Genomic DNA, 23,149 nt, shown 5'->3' with positions numbered 1-23,149 from the left:
TTTCCTGACTTCTGAAAACTCACATGCTCCAGGTGGGGAGGGTAGCATGCTCTTTTCTTTAAATTTTGTATGGAGGAAGTGGCTGTAGGTGGCACCCAGAAAGAATGTAGGGCACAGTGACAGGGTCACCTGACAATTTTATACGGGCCTCTGTACCTTCTCCATGTGAAACCAGAACTCAAGTGTTGCAGTTATATAGAGAGTTTGGGGCATTTAACATGCTGAAGCTGTACAGTGGCCTATAAGGCATGCCTGGATAAGGTGAATTGCTGCCAGCATGAGTTTGTGAGCACCTGTTTCCTCATGGTAATGCTTTGAAATGTGTCCCCCAAAGAAGATGCTTAATCCAGGAAGCATAAGAAGGCAGCATTTCTCCCGAATTTCTATATGTTCTGCTACACTGGAGAGAATATCATCAGATAGCTTCAGTTGCTCACAATCTACACTTCTTGATCTCTTCCTTCCTTCTCCCTTTCTTCTTTCCTCTTCCTCTCCAAGATTTTACTGTGTAGCCCATGCTGGCCTCAAACTTACCACATAGCCAGGCTAGGCTTGGACTGTCTAATCTTCTGTCATAGCCGCCTGGGTGCTGGGATTGCAGGGCTAAGCCAGAGTGCTTGGCTCACTTCTATATCAACTGCAGCATGCACTCTTGTTGGACTGTCTTTGGATTGCCAGCCCCCAAATAATGACATGGAGATTTGTTATTAATTATGAAAGCTTGGCCTTAGCTTAGGCAGCTCTTATAACTCAAATTAATCTGCTTCTATTAATCAACATTCTGCCACATGGCTCAGTTACCTCTCCTCTGTACTGTATGTCTGACTCATTTTGAGTCTCGCTGGTGTCTCCACCTTTCTTCTTCCCAGAGTTCTCTCTCTCGTCTGAAGTACTCCTAACCTCTTCCTGCCTAGCTATTGGCCATTCAGCTCTTTATTAAACCAATCAGAAGGTGCCTTGGCAAAGGCACATCATCACCATGTACACAAATATTCTGCAACAATCAACTCCAGTTTTCTTAGGTCTAAAATGGATATAACAATATTGTCTACCACCCTTTCAGCTGAGGGGACCTGAGTGGGATAGCGTGTATCTGCAAATGCTCAGGAAAGTACACAGGGTTTACAGGTGTGTGGCTCACGAATCTTGATGTTTACTGTAGAAGGCTGTGAAATCTCTCATGACAGATGGTAAGTAGCCCAGAAGTGATGTTCTACTTAACATCAGCAATAGTCTCTATTTCCACTTTTCACAAGAAAGGAAAAATCAGCAAGCCTATCTTGACACATATTTGACTTCAAATCACCCCTGATCAGGACTGACTTTTTTTTTAAGGTGGATGGGAATGGAATAACAGTTTCTTTGTTGTTGTTTTGTTTTGTTTTGTTTGCCTTCTGGTTCCCTTCATGATTACAAGCAGCTTAGTTTAGTGCTACCTCTGGATGCTTCTCTTCTGCATAGACAAGCTGGGGTCAAACAAAGGATGCTTGGTTATCACTCTCTTATAGACCATGAGGGGTTTGTAAATGCTATAAGCCTAAAGGGAGGCATGGAAATGTTATTCTGTTATGTTGGTATTTTCTAGGAGAGCATTTTGCATCATTAGATACTGGGCTTTTTCTTTGTTTTGTTTTTGTTTTGAAGTAGGTGGCAATGCCTTAACTGTATATGTGTTGTTAGGCCCAAGGGCCTCTTCCATCCTTGTCAAGGGGAGTGCTAACCTTCTCTCCTTTCATACAACACTGTTTTTGTTTTGAAACAAGGCTTCACTATGCAACTCAGGCTGGCTTTGAACTCCTCATTCTCTTGATTGCTTGGCTTAGAGGAATGTACCACTAAGTTACCATGCACCATGCATCTAATGATCATTTTTATTGTGATTTCCTAAAGAATATAAGATCAATGGATAAACAAATTTGGTACGTACATGAAACAGAATACCACTGCAGAAAGGAGAAGAAAAACACACATTGCTGAGTGGGAAGAATTCTTACACAAGAGCATATACAGAGTTTGTATTCTCTAATAGTAGAACCAGGAGAAAGTGAAAAATTACCACAGAAGTGGTTGCCACTTGTCTTAGAGTTTTATTACTGTGAAAAGACACAATTACCACAGCAACTCTTATAAAGGAAAACATTTAATTGAGGCTGGCTTACAGGTTCAGAGGTTTAGTCCATTATCATCATGGTGGGAAGCATGGTGACATGCAGGCAGACATGGTACTGGAGAAGGAGCTTAGAGTTCTACATCTCAATCCACAGGCAACAGGAGATGTTTGTGTGCTGCAGTGGGTGTAGTTTGAGCATAGGAGACCTCAAAGCCCACCTCCACAGTGACACACTTCCTTTAACAAGGCCACACCTCCTAACAGTCCCACCCCTTATGGGCCAAACATTCAACAGGAGTCTGTGTGCCATACTGGGTGTAGTTCAAGAATAGGAGACCTCAAACCCTGCCTCCACAGTGACGCACTTCCTCAAACAAGGCCATAGCTACTCCAACAAGGCCACACTTCCTAATAGTGCCACTCCCTATGGGCCAAGCATTCAAACTTGAATCTATGGCCACCATAAGAGTCTATGGTGGCCATTCCTAGTCAAACCACCACACCGCTGGGTTTGGAAGGTGTTGAAAGTTGAATCATAATAAGACCTGCAGTTTAGATTGATGGAAACAGCTACAACAGTCAAAATGGACAGACAGAGATACAATAGTGTATGTTTAGTAAAGAGTTAATTGTAGACTCTAGCTGGTGGGTACTCATTTTTCAACTTCCAACTTTCCTCTAAGTTTAAAAATGTTATTATAATACACTTAAATAGTATAATTCCAGAAATACCTATTAATATAAAAAAAAATCACTAATGGGGAACTCTGACTAGCATCTGTGGTTTCGTAGTATTCTTGTAAGCACTGAATTCTTTAATAAGTTCCTTGTCGAAAGTAAATGAGACTTTATTATATTGCCCTTTCTTAGGATACTGGATTAAGGAGACATTTAAAGTGATAAGTACATATGAAGTTTTGAGTTTGCAGAGTGACAAAGGAATCAAAAACTACTTAGTATTTTTATTTCCCTTGTTTTCATTGTCTTGTTTGGTTTGGTTATCTCGGTGAACTATCTTCTAGAAATGTTAGATCCTAAGGGACAGAAAATAATAAGCAGCTAACAGAAATCAACTAAGAAGAGTATAGCATTTTTATGAAGCAGGTTACCAGATGAGTGTTGTAGAAAAGCCTTGACCGCCATGGGGCAGTGGTGGTGCCTGCCTTTAGTCCTAGCACTCGGGAGACAGAGGTAGGCGGATTTCTGTGAGTTTGAGGCCAGCCTGGCCTACAAAGTAAGTTCCAGGACAGGTGCAAAGCTACACAGAGAAACCCTGTCTCAAAAAACCAAAAGAATGGGGAAAAAAAAAAGAAGAAAAGAAAAGCCTTGACCATGGGTACAAAAGACATTACCTTCACTTTCTATACTCGGAACAATTAGTGGAATTCAGAAGGAGGGAATTTTATATGAGCACAACATATTAGAGCATTGTGTTACTTCAAAAGCACAAAACTCAGTAGGAATGTGTCTAAAAGTGTGCCCTTTAGAACCAAGACCCAACAATAAAAATGTAGGACTGGAAGAGACCAGTTACAACGACTCTCACCACAGCCAGGTCCCACTGCAGAGACATGCCTTTTCTGCAGTGTGTGGTTCTGACTACATACATATTTCATAAGTAATATGGAAAAAGGACAAATTTCAATAGTGATGAGATGATGGAAGTAATGAAAAATGGGTACTATTCGGGAAATACGAAAGGAAGAGGAAATCCTGCAGACGCTCGCAAGGTTGAAAGGTTAATCGGTTTGCTTGGTTTCAGTGTTCAGTTACTTTAAGAGTTCCTAAGAAAATGAACAGAGAAAACAGACCTCAGCAAGGAGATAGCTTAGTTGTATAAATAGAAGTGTCCCCCGTCTTTAAGGTTGATTAATCCTGGAATAATTATTAAGAAATGCTTTGCCATCTACATCCCCAAAGAAATGCATAAACAACATATAAGTTATGAAATTTTGACACTGGGCTGTGTTATAATAACCAGGACTTCTAAACTGGATAGTAATTGACATCTTTCTGGGATTTCTACTAGCAATTGCCACCTTGAATTTGTTCCACTCAAAAATCACTGTAGCTGTCGATTGTTCTCAAATAAATGGTTATACATTATTGCTTAGGTGACTGTAATGCTACTTAACTTAGTTTTCGTATTCTTATAACTATTACAAGACAACTGTTAAGTTCTACTTTCATTTCTTGTACTATTTTCATTATCTCCCCCAACTGTGTTTTCTTGATCTTCATTAAGGCCTTTATGCATATCCACTCTAAATTCCTTGAACGTACTCATAATTGCTATTTTGAAGTACTTATCTTATGTTTCAGCTAAGTTGCTTTTCTCAGGGCCTATTACAATAGGCCTCATGGTCCCCTAGATTCTCCCTGTAGCCCCTTTCAGCCATTCTTCCTAGCCCACCATCATCCCTTTGTGACTGACCCCCTGCCACCACGCAGGACTGCGCTCTACCCTCAGCCACCACACTTAGCTAGTGTGTTTCTGGGGGAGGCATGTTGTCTTGGCTGTTCATTTTTGTGTTTCTGTCCTGGGATCTAGGCATCTGGAGTTGTGGTATATCTTGATGTAGATATCTGGTTTCACCTTGATGGGTGGGTATTCTGCTCTCAGTCCCAGCCAAGGGTGGCTGCTGTGGAACCTTGTTAGAGAGTGATTCTGTGGGTTGGTGGGGAAGTCACAAAGGAATGGAGATGGACTAGAAGAAAGGGCTGAAAGGGTCTGTGGGAAAGAACTAAGAGGGCCCTGAGTCCTCACCACAAGGCCAAGTCCCAAGGGACAGAGGTGGGTTGGAAGGAGCTCAGGCAGGCCTATTATAAAAAAAATGGTATAATATTTTCCACTGTTATCCTTGAGAGATCCATTTCAGATCCTACCCAGCCTGTGCTTGTCTGAAACCCTAGATAGTGCTGGGCCTCAACTATATTATCATATACCTACGTGAATAATATATATGTATGTTATGTGTATATATATAGTATATTTATAGTAGATATATATATAGAATATATAGTATAGTATTATATATGTAATATATATCATATATGGACAAATACATGGAATACATAATACTTATTGAATATACATAGTATATATGTATATATAGACACATTGTTTATGTATATCACATATGTACAGAGTGTTGTACACATATATGTTTAGTTTATAAGTTAGACACAGTAAAAGATTAACAATAGTAACTCATGATAAAATACAGTTAAGAATGAGGCTAGACAATTGTTGTCATAAGGGCGTCATCCAGCAACCGCCGGGAGCAGATGCAGAGACCCACAGCCTAACACTAGGAAGAGTCAGGGAAACCCGGAAGAAGGAGGGGGGAAGGATTGTAGGAGCCAGAGGGGTTGAGGACACCATGAGAACACAGCCCACAGAATCAACAAGCAGGACTCATAGGGGCTCACAGAGACAGAAGTGACAATCATGGACCTTGTCTGGGTCTGAGCTAGGTCCTCTGCATATACCTTATGGTTGTATAACCTGTGTTCTTGTGGGGCTCCCAACAATGGGAATGGGGGTGTCTCTGACTCTTTTGCCTGTGCTTGGGACCCTTTTCCCCTTACTGGCTTGCCACAGCCAGCTGTGATATGAGGGTTTGTGCCTAGTTTTATTGTATCTTATTAGGCCATGTTCAGTTGGTATCCCTGGGAGGCCTGCTCTTTCTTTTCTTTTTTTTTTTTTTTTTTTTTTTTTTTTAAGAGAGACAGAGGAGGAGTTGATCTGGGAGAGAGGAGGGGGGAGGGCCTGGGAGGAGTAGAGGGAGGGAAAACCATGGTAGGGATGTAAAGTATGAGAGAAGAGTAAAAGTTAAAAAACAAACAGACAAAAAACAAAAATCTGTGGCTAGAGAGCTGGCCCAGTGCTTAAGAGTTCTGGCTGCTCTACCAGGGGATCCAGGTTTGATTCTCAGTACCCACTTGGCTACTCACAACCATCTGTAACTTCAGTTCCAGGGGACCTGATGCCCTCTCCTGGCCTCTGCAAGTACTGTATGCAGATGATGTCCATACACACATGCAAATAGAACACCCATACATATACAAATAAAATGTAAAAAATAAAAATGCAACCATAACAATGTTTTGTACTAAAGTCGTATGAAATGGGCTTGCCCTCTTGAAATTATTTTGGAGCAGAGTTTCTGTTGGACAGTTGAAACCTTCCGAAGCCTGAGAGTGGTTAAGGGGACTGCTGGGATGGAGTCTCTTATTTCTCTGTTTCTCTCGGCAATCTCACTGCAAGGAAATTTTTCATCTCTGCAACTGTTGTGTTCAGAGCTGTTACCTCTGTGAAGCGGGCTTCTCCCTGAGGGTGTACACCCCACCCGTCACCATGCCCCCACCCTGGGCTGCAGAGGAGTGATGTCACGTCGGTTCCCGGCTTGTCTTCCTTTTGAAACGCAAGAGCCCGATTCCGCCTTAGCTGCATCCACTGTCACGGCCATGTTTGGGGTCATCGTCGTATTCCTCATCTTCCTTCCCTTCTCATCCCTTGTAGAGCAAAGCTGGCTTCCTGTTGTGACGCAGTTCAGAGCTTCGTGGTTTCCCAGAATAACACTCCACTGGGGACTAACATGAGCTATGAGGTGGAAAACAAGAGGCAAATCCCCATTCAAGAGAACCTTTTCCACATGTTCCCAGTGGTGAGTAAGGATGCTTTGACGTTGTAACCTGCAGGAATGAATGAGTCATTTTAAAGCTACCATATTATGTTATGGCATATGGTTCATGTAGAGTGGTGGGCCTGTCGCAGAATTCAGTTCTTTTATTATTTATTTATTTATTTATTTATTTATTTATTTATTTATTTATTTTGGTTTTTTGAGACAAGGTTTCTCTGTGTAGTTTTGGTGCCTGTCCTGGAGCTTGTTCTGTAGACCAGGCTGGCCTCAAACTCACACAGATCCGCCTGGCTTTGCCTTGTGAGTGCTGGGATTAAAGGCCTGTGCCACTGCCTCCTGGCCAGTACTTTTAATTTTACATTTTATCTCCTTGAGACTGAACCCAGGACTTTGCCCATGCTTGCCAAGGACTCTACCACTGAGCTACACCCTGAGTCCCTATGGAAGCAATTCTGAATGCAGGGTGGCTCCCTAAGAAGAGGGTTTATATCATGAATGAAAAGTTCTTTCAGCCCTCCCCAGCTACCCCCGACTCTTCAGTGAATGAGCTGAGACATGGTGTTTCAGAGCTATATTGACTGGGGCTGGGGAGGTGACTACCACATTTCCCTGAGGATCAGATTCTTTGGGTTGTCATTTTGGATGGCTAAGGCATCCTTGTACAAGAGGCTTATGTGTTTTACCTTTGTGATGTGACAACATAGGAGTTCATGGTCAGTTCATGTGATATCCACAAGACAAAGTTTATGGTCTGCTGTGTTCACTGCTGTTTTCCAAGCTCCTAGAACATTTTCCGGTACATACACACACTCACTACATGTCTGTAAATAAACATGAGTAAGTGATATGTACTCCGCTGCTTGGCACAGTGGGAAAATATAATTTTCATGTAATACAAGTACAGAATTGAGGGAGTTTTTGTCATGAGAAACATTTCATACCTTATGATCATAAATTCACAGGTGTGCTTTTTTTAAATGATATTTAAAATCGGTCAGGCCAAATTGATATGATGAGATGGGATCACTGTATCATCTATGCAGCTTGCTCTCTGTAGACAGGCTTCATAATTAATTCCCCCTTTGTTAGATGTTTGACTTCTCAAAACTAGTTTATTGTGGCTCATGTAAGTTATTTCAATAGTTTTGTGTCACAATTCAGAGAAAAAATAATTTGTTGAGAATAAATGAGAAATAACTAGAAAATGATAGACAAAAATATGGCAAATTTTCTAGATGAAAAGGACAGAAAGGTGTCTCATAAAACAGAAAATATTTTCAAATAAAGACAAATCTGATGTTTTTAAATGATTAACAAAAGAATGCAGTTTGTTGTAAATATGCATACCTCAAGGAAGTTTATGGCCGGGTGGTGATGGCGCACGCCTTTAATCCCAGCACTCGGGAGGCAGAGCCAGGCAGATCTCTGTGAGTTCCAGGCCAGCCTGGTCCACAGAGCAAGATTCAGGACAGGTACCAAAATGACACAGAGAAACCCTGTCTCGAAAAAAAAAAAAAAAGAAAGAAAGAAAGAAAGTTTACAAAAAAAATCTTAATTAAATTTGGTAGTTTATGCATGTAATTCTTGTACTTGGGAGGCGGAGGCAGGAAGATCCTGAGTTTGAGGACAGCCTGGGCTACAAAATGAGACTATCTCCAAACACCAAGAAGTGGAGCTCCATATAGCTTAGTAGCAGAACTCTTGCACAGTAGGTGCAAGGTTCTGAATTTCATCCCCTAACCACAAAAACCGGCCAAAAAAAAAAAAATCCAAAGCAAAAACAAGATCCTTATAAAACATTTCTATGATGCTATTGAAACTACCAGTAAATGAAATCATGCTAGTACCTAGGTGTTTCTCTGTTCATGGGAAGCCTGGGAGAGTCGTGTAAGCAGCATCTCTCTGTCCAGGCACATTTTGCAGGCATTTACCTTGCTTTCTGCCACCCAGTTCAGAGATGCCGCTGTGTATGCCTTTCACACAGCATCCTGAAAAGAAGACAATAAAAGTTGATAAGTCTGTATATTAACAACTGAACTCATTTCACATTATCCTGATTTTTTTGTTGTTGTTTGTTTTTTTTTGTTTTGTTTTTTTTTTGGTTTTTCGAGACAGGGTTTCTCTGTATAGCTTTGCGCCTTTCCTGGGACTCACTTGGTAGCCCAGGCTGGCCTCGAACTCACAGAGATCCACCTGGCTCTGCCTCCCGAGTGCTGGGATTAAAGGCGTGCGCCACCACCGCCCGGCTTGTTGTTTGTTTTTAATTGGCAAACAAGAAATTCTGCTGGGTGACCTGGGTAAAATGATGTCACCCTGTGTTGTTTCCACTGTCCCCTTCCATGGCTAGGATGGACCTCCTTCCTACCCTCCTTCTCATGGTCCACATGGTCTCCCCTGTTCCTCTGTGCCCACAGCTCCTAGGACCACCAGATGCAGAGCAGCTTGCCATAAAACCCTTCCATCAAAAAAAATTGTGAAATGCTGCCTCTAAATGCTGGTTTATTTCAGGGGATACTGAGGTTTGTAATATATTTCAGCTCCTACTGAACACTAGCTCCCCAAACATACGGCTGTTTCTTCCCAATTGACCAAGAAACTGGAAAAAACAGTCATTATTTTGAGGACTTAATTTGAGATGTGTTTCCCTTAGTAATCTTTTCTATTGTGCCATAAAGAGCATATTTGCATTATTGCATTCCACCCTGTCTATAAAATTCAGAATTTATTGAGAAACCATAGAGTAAAGACTCTGGAGCCATCCTGGGCTTGAATTTTGAAGATGAGAAATAGCTTTCACTATCTGGGAAGCATTCATTTAAAAGCCAGACACAATACGGGACCTTCTGGCTAGAGAGGCATGAACTGCCTCATAAACATTTTAATCCACTGGCTAGTAAGAAACTGTGGGCTGGGCAGCGGCTTAGAGCAGCCTAACTGGGTTGTAGCCCGGTTCTGCTTGTCTAGAGTTGTTGCTTCAGCTTGCTCCTCTACTTTCCCATCTGTAAAATGCTCACACAGTGGGGTTGTATGAGTTAAATCTGCTAGTAAGTTGTACATGTGGAATAATGCCTCTCATACAATAAATGTAATGTGGCAATTAAAATGTAAAGACAAGCTTACTGAAAGCTCCATGTGCTTGTTGGGCATCTCCCAGATGCAGTATCAGGAGCAAGTGGCTGTGATCATGACTCAGGGGTCTGTCAGCACTCTGAGGAGCTCAGAACCACAGCAGTCCTAGGATCTTGCCAGCAGTGCCAGTGTCTTGGCTCTGGGGAGAAGGGTGCCTTGGTCTTGTAGCCTTTCCCATACTCTGTGGTTTAGATACTAACATCAAGGCCAATTTCGTGTTCCTGGTGATTTAACTGCCGGCTCACAGAACTGCTGAGTGTTGCCCACTCATCTTTTGCGATGTTGAATGAGCCAGCTCTAACACACAAATGGGACTGTATGATGGCTGAGGCACTGGACCAGCAAGTGCTTATAGAAAACACACTATGAGCCCTGTGTTATTCTAGCTCTGGGGTGAGAGATGAGGGGAAACAAAAATGAAGAAATGTGTGCTCTGCTCTCGAGGATGTACATTCTGATGTGAGGGACAAACAGACCTCCTCACTGTGAGATGTAAGTGCAGGGCCTAGGACACTTTATTACGTCAAGGGAAATAGAGCAGCAAGGAAAACAGGTACCACTGAATGACAAGGTTTGATTTTACATGTGGAGGATGTGGGGGAAATGGGCAATGTTTTAGGGTAAACAAAATGGGTAAGTCCTGGGAGGAAATGAAAAAAAATGCCACTCTAGAGGATCCCCAAAGCATACTGGTGGCCATCTGTAGGATTGGCCAGCATAAATCCAATCACTTCACTGAGCCTGCATGTCTAAGGATTAGTGAAGTAATGAAAGTTTTGATGAATTATCTTTAATTCTACACATCAAAATAAGAGATTTAATGTTATTTTCTAACTTCTTTGTTTTCTGTCTTTTTAATTCTGAACTGCTCCTGTTTATTGGAAAGACACAATATGGGATTTTCCCATTTTTCTTTAATTATTCTCTGTTGTAAGAGGTATGGTATGTTCATGGAAGGTAGGGGCAGGAGGATCAGACACCCTAGGCCACCCTCAGCTTCATAGTGATACTGAAGCCAGCCTGGATTACTTGGTAAAATAGCTTCAACAGAAACAGTATATTAAGCTGGGTGGTGGTGACACAAGCCTTTAATCCCAGCATTCAAGGAGGTAGATGCAGGCAGATCTCCGTGAGTTTGAGGTCAGCCTGGTCCATTGGGCAAGTTCCAGGACAGCCAGGGCTGTTATACAGAGAAACTCTGTAGAAACAAAAAAAATTATATTAGTTTATATACAATAATATTATTTTAAGTCTTATGTTTTATTACATTTTATGTAGTGTTTATCCCTCCCAAGAGAAATGAAACAAACTTACATGATGTTTTCTAAATTATATTCTAGTAAGTTGATCATAATGCTATGCACTTGTTTATTTAACTAACTAGATAGTGTGTGTGTTTATATGTAGTGTATGTGCACACTTATCTGAGGGCACTCATACACATAGAAACCAGAAGTTGGGTGCCTTCCTCAATCGCTGTCCACCTTATGTTCTGAGACAGGCTCTTAGGGAACTCAGAGCTCACTGTTTCAGTTAGATTGGCTGGCCAGCAGACAGGAGCTCCCAGGATGACCCTGCCTCCTCCTACCCCATGCTAGATGCAGACATGTCTCTGGATTTGACATGAGAGCTGAGGATTGGGACTCAGTTCTTCTTGTTTTCACAGCCGATACTCCGATTTAAGGAGTCATACCTCTTGCCCCTGTACTGCTTTTTTAAGCCCGCCCCCCCCCCAAGTGTTTCTGTTTCTTTTTCTTTCTCTTTTTTCTTCTCCTAAGTACACATAAAGAGTTAAGTTTCTGGGATCCAGCTGATGATACTTGTGGTTTCTTTTTTCTTGGGGGTGCTGGGAATTAGATCTCTTCCCCGTAGCCACATTGTAGCCTTGGTTCTAATTTTTAAGCAATCATATATCATGATTGGTTTCTGCTCTTTCCCTCTAGACCCAGCCTTTTGTGAACTACCCCTATAACCAGTGTGCAGTGGTTGGCAATGGGGGAATTCTGAACAAGTCTCTCTGTGGAGCAGAAATTGATAAAGCTGACTTCGTTTTTAGGTGAGTCTTGTCAAGATGGTTTCTTCTTGAAAACCAAGGAGCTCTTGACTGTTTTAAAGGGAAACAGACACATGTGTCAAGTTTCGCCTGTCTTTGGGATTGTATTGTTAGCATCTATAGGCTACCAGGTATGCTTTCCTGGAGGTCACCATAACTCATGAGTTCCTCAGCTCGGTCACACCAGTACCATAAGGATATGTAAGAAGAAACTGTGAAAATGCTGTGAAAGGTTTGGGACTGCAGGGTTTATAAGAGCCTTCAGCCTGGGGATGAGTATCATGGTTCCCGCGGAAAGACTCCCAGGAGGAGCATTTCTCTGTCCTGGAAGATCTTGCTTCTCACAGACCATTGCAAGGACATTTACTCTTCAGCAACACTAGAAAAGATGCTGATCTAGACATTTTATAGTCATACACAGCACCGCTTTCCAGCTTGAAAGTTAATTCATATTGTGCATCTGCTCAATTCCAGACTTATAAAGCAGTTTTGTCTGAATACAAGGTAGTTTATGAAAACAGACACAAAGTTGGTTTCTGTGTGTGTCTCATGCTAATAATCACTGATTTGTCCAGCTGTAGTGTGACTTAAAAGAGGGAGCAGCAGATGTCTGCATCCTTACTCTCTGAGAGCATCAATTTTGTACATCGAGACCCTTTGGTCCCCATGGATTTGATGCTACTTGTTCTACAAATTAACAACAACTACACATGAAGTTAAAAATAGCTCCTCCCTCACTTTCTTCCCATGTTGGTAATTTATATTGGAGGTAATTACACAATGGTTGATCTGATGGTCCAGAAATTACTGAACACTCATTGAATTCATGACGGAACAATTTTCACAATTTTTATGTTTCACGTTGACATGGCCAGTATTGGAGTGGGTTAGCCATTATTCATATTCTCAGTGTTTGTGTGTGGTGGGGGAGTCACAATGAAGGCAAATTATGGTTCATGTAATTGGCTTTTTATAGACTTAAAATTCCCCAAACATCTGTGGTGAGTATTATGCAAAAACATTAATTTTACTTTATAGCAGCCATAGAAAGAACAGTTTAGGCTTAAAGTCTAGGAAAAAAGTCTCAGCAGATATTTGATTGATAACTTTAAGACAAGGCCTGGGTTTCCAGGTTCTACTTTAGCTGACGCTGGGATTTTTCTGAACACACTCTTTTCTGAAGTTGCCCATTCAAACTGGAAGCAAAATTAGGGCTACATATGGTTGGTGTCGTTAAAATGTATTTAGGTTTTTAAGTCTGTACTTACTTTGCCTATGCTTGCTGGTCACACATATAAGTTGCCCATTTGTTTTCATTTCAAACATCGAGAACTACAAATTAAGTGTATAAGGAACAAACATGGCCATAACTATATTATATTGTGTGCTATATCTATACTGTTACGTCTGTGTATGCATTTTATATAAACATTTCACATATTATACGCCTATGCATATAAAAGGATGCACACACACAATGTGCATCCTGATGTTTCCCATGAAGTCTCCAGTTGTGTTAGAAACCACTTTTAAGCCTGTTATGGGAGCTCATGCATGTAATCTCAACAGTTGAGAGACTGAGGCAGAAGGATCTTTGAGAGTTTAAGGCCAACCCGGGCTGCAGAGTGAGCTCTAGTCAGCCTGAGGTACAAAGTAAGACCCTATCTCAAACAACAGCAAAACCACTCTGGATTCTTCAAAAGAATGTGTGTCTGTGACTTGTTTCAGGAGGCCACTGTGAAGGTTATTCTGTGGCCTCCTATCTATAATGAGTACATTTTTCTGATGTATATTTTATATCAAAGTGAGAAGTACATATTTCATTTATTACTGTGTTTCACAGGGCATGGAGTAGAGTTCTGCAGCCCCATCCATATTACAGATGATGTCAGCTGTACACAGCGCTTTTTGAGACACTCAGCTCTCCCTTTTTATGCTCTCCTTAAAAAAGATGGTCTAACTGAAATTTAGAGTATATTCCCTTTTTTCTGTGATTTGAATATACCAAAATTAGTATCATTCATGGTTTTCCAATGGAAAATTAGTATTCCAGGTTTAGGACAGCAGGATGAAAATTGCTACAAATTTCCTTCATTAATAACCTAATTTGGTGACAGTTATCCATATAGCTATCAGAAGATACTAGTGTTCTTATATAGGCTTTGTTTCTGGGAGACTTTATCACTGTATTTTCAGTGCCTCGGATTCTTTCAGTCTGTAGTGATCATTGTGAGAATATAATCACCATCAATCAGTATAGTTGATCTAAGTCACAATTTCAATAAAAAGCCTTGAAATCCTTCAGAAGCATGGCAAGAAATAATTTGTCATATCTGGTTTTGATACTTAAAAATACCAATGAAAATGTTAAAATCACATGAAATGTTGTACAGTGTTGAAACATCGTCTTATAGTCCAGTACTTCTTGATATTTTCCAGTGACCATCAGGTGAATCTGAAGTTCTCATAACAGCATTGGTTTCCTCTGCAATTACAACAATTATCAGATGTGTGTGTCTGTGTGTGTGTGTGTGTGTGTGTGTGTGTGTACATATGCTTTTTATAGGTTGTATTTTGAAAATATTTTTCCTTCCTTATTCCAGGTGCAACCTCCCCCCAATCACAGGGAATGCTAGTAAAGATGTTGGAAGAAAAACGAATCTTGTGACTGTCAATCCCAGCATCATAACACTGAAGTGAGTGCCCACAAGTTGCATAACTCCTTGGAACACTTTCTGGTCCCTTCACACAGTTCTCCCCCTGCTGTGGCTGACATGCCGCACAGCTGAGCCAGCTTCTGGGGAAACACACGAAAGAATACATCTGCAGTGTCTGACATCTCATCCAGGCTGTGCTTCATCCGAAGAATGACTCAGCTGTATTTCTAGTGTCCCGAGCTACATGTTTCTAATCAAAGGAGAATTTATCGCCTCAACTTGAAAGCTAGGGGACACGGTTTCTTCCATTTTCTTTCAAAGTGTTCATGTTATGTACACTTTCCCCTTGGTACTTGGTGCTTTTTGGCCAAAACTGATCATGAAAGTTTGGGAGGAAGGCTTCTTAGCTGGACGAAGCACTGCCGGCTTTCACTTTCTGTAGTTTGTTATTCAGAGTACTTTCCCATGACTTCTGTGATGTAACTGCTGCAGAATGTTGATTTGGTCATAAACATTCCACATATACTTTGTTCCATTTTTTTCCTGTTAAAAAGAGACTGCTAGCTAGGAGGTGGTAGCACACACCTTTAATCCCAGCGCTTGGGAGGCAGAGGCAGGTGGATGTCTGTGAGTTTGAGGCCAGCCTGGTCTACAGAGTGAGTTCTGGGACAGCCAGGGGTACACAGGGAAACTCTGTCTTGAAAAACTAAAAACAAAAGCAAATAGAGAAAGAGAGAAAGAGGGAAAGAGAGAGTGCTAATAATTAGTAATAGAATAGACTCCTCAAATTGTTCTAGAATTTGAGTGAAAACTAAATAGTGTAGCTGCCTTCCAAAAGCTAATTGTTAAAAAACTTTACTTGAAAGAGTTCTTCCTGAGGTGTCATGTGAAGCATAAGAGGGTGATAGGCCAAATCAGGAAGGAAATTATAACAGAATATATACATGTATATTTTCAGGCAGGCATAGACTCTCTAAACAAAGCTATTTGGTGATTAAATATGTATAATAGATGCATAGCTTATAACTTTTAAATATATATAGGCCATTGTATTTGGTTATAAGTAAGTTTAAAGGTACTAAAAAGCCAAAGCAACATAAGATAATGTCTCTGGGTTGTAATATAAAATAATAGAATAAATGTCCGTCTACTAATAATCTCTGTAGATCAAGAAAGAGGACTGAAGACCAGGTACTGATATTGACTTGACACTTGATTGATGTTTCTAAGTCATTGGTTTGACTTTTTAATATAATGGATATAAATGGTTGCATTTTTTACCAGATATATATTCAACATCACACAACCAAAATTATTGCTTTGATTATTATTATTATTATTATTATTATATTATTATGATGATGATTGTGATTTTTTTTATTTGGCAGATACAAGAACTTGAAGGAGAAGAAAGCAAGGTTTCTGGAGGATATTTCCAACTATGGAGATGCCTTCCTTCTCCTGCCAGCCTTTTCCTACAGGGCCAACACAGGCATCTCTTTTAAAGTCTACGAAACTCTCAAAGAGTCTAAAGTTAGGCAAAAGGTTCTCTTCTTCCATCCCATGTACCTGAGACGTCTTGCTACCTTCTGGAGAACTAAAGGGGTGACAGCATACCGCCTGTCCTCAGGCTTGATGATCGCAAGTGTTGCTGTGGAATTGTGTGAAAATGTGAAGCTCTATGGGTTCTGGCCTTTCTCTAAGACTGTAGAAGAAACACCTGTCAGTCACCACTACTATGACAACAAGTTACCTAAACGTGGTTTCCACCAGATGCCCAAAGAATATATCCAGATGCTCCAGCTCCACATGAAAGGGATCCTCAAAGTGCAATTTAGCAAATGTGAAATGCCCTGATGTTTCTTAATATGAGAATAGTTTTCACTGGATGTGATAGGTGAGTTGTGGTTTTGCCAGACACTAGAGGAAGAAGGCACAGAGAGTGGAGGATTACAAAAAGCTCCCCAACTTGGCTAGACCAAAGCACCCCACTAACTTTGCAGCCTCCACTCGCCACTCATTCCAACCTTCAACTTTCTCTGGAAATGGAGATCATGATATCAGTCTCAGACAAGTAAAATGAGATCATTTTTTAAAAGCCTCCTGGCATAGAATTTGATTTGAGGCAGGGACTCACTGAATGTTTCCTTGTTACTATTTGTAATAGCCATTTCCACTTTTACCAAAGTGGTAATGAAATGAGCCAAAGACCCTTCCTGAAGAGAATCACGAGGACTCACTGATTTCTTACTCACAGCCCTTCCTTTATTAATAACATCTTCCCATTATTCTCTCTCTCCTAAAAGAGTACATACAAAAATATATCATTCAACAAGAAAGTGTTGATTATTCAGGAAGAAAAAATCTTTTTTACTTGGCATTGTGCCTGTCTTTGATTCAGTTCTCTTATGACGTTAGCTGCATTGAGGTGTTGGTTGGATTTGGGGCATTTTCTTGCCCCTTTTGTCTACATTTTCTTTGCCTTTATCATTTTATATCATTTTATACTAACTTCCTGCTTTTTTCCCCCACCCCCCACCATCACCCCTGAAAGGATCCACTCAGTGACATAAGTAGTTACAATACTCACGACTTCTCACTATTGTCTTGTCTGTGGAGTTACTCATCCAATTTTTAGAAATGTGGAACACCTATTTGATGTCCAGCCCTGGGACCAGGCTCTGTGGGAGGGTATGAAGATGTTGCCACTGGCAGAAAAGCAGGTACATGTCATTAATGGATAAGATACCACAGTTGTCATCATGACTGTCACAAGCACAGTGCTGGAAGGACCATAGACAAGAACAGTTAAGTCTGTTCTAGTGGAATCAATTTCAATGTAACTAGTCCAGAGAAGAGATGGTTCCAGAATTAAGACTAGAAAATAGTCCAGTCTTACTTAGCAAACTAAGAGGATTCTAGGTAGAGGGGATGTAACAGGAAGAGAATGCTGTTCCCTTGATTCTGATCATCAAAACAAATGTGCTGGAAGGCAGAGCAGAATGCTGCCCTACAATCTCCATACTGGGAGAGGGTACAGTGGGTGGGGGTGATGGCTTTTGCACACACTGGTGAAGTGGGAGTAATTTGGACCCAGTCGCTTCAAGAGGAAGACTTGGGATGGAAACACTGAACATATTTCTCCAGGGAGAGACGAATGTTTTCATGAGAAATCACGTCTGTAAGCATCAGTCTAGAGTAAAATTTGAGTAAACAAATATGAGCATTTTACACTCTTTGCTGATGTTCCAGTGACACCCCTTAATGTAAGTCATAACACATTTATTAAGTTATTTGACAAATATTCATGTGCATGCATTCCTGCTTATCCATGGATATTTCCAAGAAATCTAATAGGAGTATAGAAGATGAGGTTCACATGCCAAGATAACTATAAATTTCGTTTTTAATTCTTACCTGAGCCATGTTGTTGTATATCAAATGCTTTTTCTGAGGAAACACTGTGCCATGAATTCTTCATTCTGATATACCCTTGTATTTGACATTTGTGATGTTATTTCAAGTTTACATTCCTTTTGTTCTTTTATAGCAAATTAAACTTACTAGCTTTTAAATTGATCAAAGGTTCATATATAAATATTTTTCAAAAGGTAAAAGGCTTTTTGTTACATAAAATCAAATTTATTATCTTTCTTCTTCTGGTGAATGGAGGCTCTTTTTTATGCTGCTGCTAATGGATTTAATTAGCTTTAAATATCTCCTAGCAACATTGGTCATGTTTCAATCATGCTATTAGCAAAGAAATATTTTTTAAAGTAGATCAGAAAACTGTCCTTTTTATAGTTAATAAAAATGTTTCTCAAAGTATTTTATGGCTAGAAGAAACAAAGTCTTTTTGATAGTATTAGAAATACATGATTGATGAACAAAAGTGGTAGACTATACTGACTTAAATTATTAAATAAACAATGTAGAGATGTTATAAAATGTTCTAGCAAAAATTATGTCTGGTCAGGAAGTTCTGAACTTACTTAGTGTTTTCCCATATAAAATGCTATTTTAACTCAGGAGATTTTAAATATATATAAAAAATAGCTCTTCAGTGTCACACATGTGGATTTCAGAAATTCTCAAGGTAACATGAGATTAATGATCCTGGTGATAGCTCTGTTTCAACAAAAATTCAGTAGAAAAAAAATTCTTGAAACTTCTGTGTAGAAAAGCACAGAGTTCTCCACATGCAAATCATTGATCCACTTCTTGTTTCATGTTTGTGTTGCCAAACCAGATTGTGTATGAAGTTTTCCCACAACTCTACCTGGATGAACACAGGCCGTAGTCAGAAGAGTCCCTGAGATTTCCTGAGTGCTGTAGTCAGCTCTTCTGGTGCCTAGTCCACAGAGGTACAGGATGGAGTTTGTAGCTTTTTTTTGGTGCTGTGATCAGAGTGTGAAACTTGCAGCAATTCACTGCCATGGGGCATAAAGAACTATGACTAATAGTTTGCAGTTCCCAAAGCTGATACACGGTTCATAAAATCTCATGTTTTGTGTTGGGCACTGGATGCATTGTAGGCCACCTGCGTGTCTCCAACACATTCCTACTTTGAATCTACTTCCCACATGGGTCTGTAGTTGTGATTTTGCCGTAATTTGGGGCTTCTGGCTGTTAATCAAACTCTCTTTAAAATAGTCCACATCTAACAGGAGTGGGTGCCTCATTTGCATCTTGGTATTTCCTACCTGGGTGTTCAATACTCTCCCTCTGTTCCCTATGATCTGCCAATAATGCTCTTTGGTTCCCAAAAATCAAAATGGCTAAAAAACATTCTAAAATATGCCAGCATGTAAATTGTGGTAATTCCTGTGTATCAGCTAAATAATTTGTAAAACTCAGTTCTTTTTATTTCGTAATGGTGGATAATACTATCTCAAGCTTCCACCAAGATCAACACACACAAAAAATGACCATCAACTCCTTGTAGACTTATAGATTAACAATATGATAACACTGTCAAGGAGTCTCTGTGTGGTGAGCATTGCTTAACTGCTGGTAGGTGGGTTGAATTTGATATTCTGCTTCTAAATTCCAGTCTATCTATAGGCATTAAAGATAGGTAGTCTGAATACTAATGCTAGGTAATGGTAGACTTTCAGTTAGGAATTTTAGGATACCACATGTTTCAAGGTTCTAAGAGAAATACTAGGTTGCTTGATTTTATTTTCTGTTTGTTGTTCAACATCATTGGACAATGTAACAGAACAATAAAATTTCAAAATAATTTGTTACCAAATCCAAAGGAAAATAAGAAATACACATTCCAGTTCATCATTGATAGTGCTGCATGTGAGAAGGACTCTGTGGATGAAGGTATAGTTGTTTTTTTTTTTTTTAACTCTCAAGAAAGACAAAGACAGCGCCTGAGTTTCATGAAAGATTTCACACCACATGTAAATTTAAACTTAGTAAATGTATGGACTTTCAACAGATAATCAAGGGCATTCTTTTCCCTGAGAACTTTCTTTGTGTAGAATACTGAATTGCCATAAATCAGATCCACTTTTGCTTATACCTTTTTCCTTGCTTACAAAAAATCTTGCTAGTTAAATGACTTATCAAGTATTCTGAATCATTTCAGGAAATTCAGGAAACTTTGGGAAAATTTTAAAAATTGCGTATAGGAGGTATGCTATGATCTTAAACTATTGCAGAAGTATAGTTTTGATGTGACATATACAATATTTTATTTATATAATATTATATGAAAATGTTATTTTGCTATTAAACATTGAAGACATTGCAAGGATCTGTTATATCTGATAGACATAGGAAGAGTCCTTCTCTATACATAATCCAAAAACCCAGATTGTTTAATATTTCCTGTTTATGTGTGGTTCTGAAGGCTGGATAAAAACACCTCTTGACTTTTATTACTCTGGCTCATTACTCTTCTGGGATCATTCTTTCTATAAAAATATTCAAGTGGTGAATGATAAAGATGCATTGCTTATGTAATGGAGACAGTCAAACTCCTTTTTAAGTAATTTATTTAAATTTATTTTATGTGCATTGATGTTTTGCCTGCATGTATGTCTGTGTGAGAGTATCCGATCCCCTGAAACTGGGGGTAGAGACAACTGTGGGCAGCCATGTGGGTGCTAGGAATTGAACCAGTGTTCCCTAGAAGAGCAGCCAATGGTCTTAACTGCTGAACCATCTCTCCAGTCACAACGGACAGCCAAACTCTTTAAAAGGGAGTTTTGGAACACAGATCATTACATGGGAAGAAGTGTATGCCTCTACAGTACCATGGGAGACAAGAAGTCAGGCTCCAGATAGATTAGATGATAGCAAAGTAACAGCATAAAGCTAAAAGAAAGAAAAATACATAGTTAAAGGTTGCACTTCTGCACATGACCAAGGGTAATTATTTTAAGTAACTAAGCTAACAAATGACAGATGTGATTATATTAAAATGCATTATTTCTACTTACCAAATGACTCATAGCTGCCCTATGGCCCAGCCATCTCACTTTAGGCTTTATGTGCCGGAGAACTTCCAGGAGACAAATATTGAGACAGACAATTAGACAAAGAATTTTTCATCTTGGGAAATTAATGAGTTAAGCTTGGTAGTTACATAATGTGAAAAATAATACAGCTGTTAGAAGCAACTTGCTATAGGGAGATATAATAATGATAGGTCTTAAAGTTTTAGCATAAAGGAGAAATGAACTTTACCAATGCCATTCCATTACTTAAAAGTATATACTTTAACGCATATTTATCAAAGTCATATGTGAAATACAAGAAATGTGTCTACTTAGGAGAGGGTAATGGGAGTGAGTTTAGGGATAAAACATGTCATCACACAGCCATGGACACATAGATTCTTATTCTCATATAAAGTATTTTACTAACATAAAAATAGAATCTGAGACACAAAACTGTAAGTAATTTACATAAGGTTGCATTATAGGAGCAAAGGTAGCATCCAAACTCTCATGTCTGACTATAAAGCCATTTCCCCCAAGTATGCAAGTACAGAGGGAAAAGGAAAGCCAAGGCCATAGCTACAACTGACATATAACCGACCGAGTATATTGAAAGTGTACAACTTGCAAAGTTTTGACCTGTGCATACTCATGAAGCCATCTCCACTATCAATAGGCACATCCATCCCCCCTCCCGCCCCCAATGTTTCCTTGTGCCATTTTGTAATCAGTTCTTCTTACTGCTTGATGTTTCTACCCTTGTTCCTAAGATCTGCTTTTCTATAGACTAGCTTACATTTTTACAATATAGACTGTTTACATTTTTTTAGAATTTTGTACAAATGAAATCATGTTATGTACAATCATATGCTGTCTTGCTCTTCTTCTCAAAATGATACTATGAAGATTGATTTTTATTTGTGTATCAGTAGTTCGTTTCTTTATTTTCTAGGTGGAATCTTGTTATGTAAATGTACCATAATCTGTTTATACCCTCACCTGTTTATATACAATTTTGTTGTCTAACAGTTGTGGATGCTACTAATAAAGTTATCACCAACAGTCGTGTCCAGGTTTTTCTGACTGTGCATTGTTATTTCTATGGGGCAAAATCTAGTGTGGGAATGATTAGGTCACATGGTCAGTGTATGACTAACATCTTTAACAACTAGTTGACTGATGAAATTTTAAAATTTACTTAATTCTAATCTGCTGAGTTTTCATACTTTCTGTTTGAAATAAACTCTTTGTCAAATCCAAGGTTACTGAGATCTTCTGTGTTTTTGTTTAGGGGATTTAGATCTTCCATTTTAGGTCTGTGAGCCATTTTGAGATAATTACATTTTGTGTATATTTAAGGTATGAGGTAAAGTTCAAAGTTAGTATTTTACACATATCAAAAATATTGTGTACATATCTACAACTTATCCAGTAAACTTAACTAAAGGGATATTTAGACTTATTTACTTATGGATTCTATCCACTTCCATTGATTTATCTGTTTTTATGCCAATATTTTATTTGTTGTATGATGTCATAAGTTTTCAAATAAGAAAGTATGGATACTAATCATATACCGTGTGTGTGTGTGTGTGTGTGTGTGTGTGTGTGTGTGTGTGTGTGTTTTGCTATTCTGAAAGATTTTGTGTAAGTTTATTGTTTTGCCATTTGTATGTTTGGTAAAATTTACCAGCAAAATCACTTGGGATATAATTTTTCATGAGGGAAGATTTAATCTCAAGCAATTTCTTGAATAGACATGGGACAATTCAGCCTGTTATTTTCTAGAGCGTAATGTGTGCCCTGAAAAGAATGTATCCTCTTACTGTAGGTGGCGAAACTGAGCTTTGCAGAGTTGTTCATAACTTCCATTTTCCTCTAATGCTGTGTTGTCTGCTGTGATTCCCTCCATCCTTTTCTTCTTGGAAATACTTGTGTCTTCTTCTTTCTCAATGGACCATATCAGAGAACCAGCCTTCGGATTCCTGAGGGGATCTTCAATGTTTATTTTTTTCTTTCAGTTTCATTTTCTTTTATTTTTTAAGTTGTTTTTAACATGGGAAACACATGCTATGTTTCTCTTTAGATCCTTTTCT

At 39.4% G+C, this 23,149-nt stretch overlaps 1 protein-coding gene and 1 non-coding gene across 3 annotated transcripts in view; one reads left to right on the top strand and one right to left on the bottom strand.

Annotated features, from left to right (window-relative positions):
- St8sia6 (ST8 alpha-N-acetyl-neuraminide alpha-2,8-sialyltransferase 6) overlaps positions 1-20,801 on the top strand; it is a 145,560-nt gene extending 124,759 nt beyond the window's left edge. Inside the window, exons 5-9 of one of the 2 annotated variants that reach the window (XM_059263609.1) lie at positions 6,636-6,780; positions 11,832-11,944; positions 14,545-14,637; positions 15,987-16,495; positions 18,848-20,801. In XM_059263609.1, coding sequence (XP_059119592.1) covers positions 6,636-6,780; positions 11,832-11,944; positions 14,545-14,637; positions 15,987-16,455 — 820 coding nt within the window. In that variant the 3' untranslated portion in view covers positions 16,456-16,495; positions 18,848-20,801. Of the gene's footprint in view, positions 1-6,635; positions 6,781-11,831; positions 11,945-14,544; positions 14,638-15,986 lie in introns of both variants that reach the window. The other variant, XM_059263608.1, reaches the window with a different exon arrangement.
- Positions 1,619-1,743, bottom strand: LOC131912151 (U6atac minor spliceosomal RNA). Its single transcript, XR_009379557.1, has one exon. It is a non-coding gene; the product is annotated as a U6atac minor spliceosomal RNA (small nuclear RNA).
- Positions 20,802-23,149: the final 2,348 nt, after the last annotated feature.

Source organism: Peromyscus eremicus, chromosome 5, assembly GCF_949786415.1.
Source record: "Peromyscus eremicus chromosome 5, PerEre_H2_v1, whole genome shotgun sequence".
Taxonomy (NCBI): domain Eukaryota; kingdom Metazoa; phylum Chordata; class Mammalia; order Rodentia; family Cricetidae; genus Peromyscus; species Peromyscus eremicus.
Note: the sequence above shows the minus strand (reverse complement) of the source record. Positions and strands in the feature narration are given on the sequence as shown.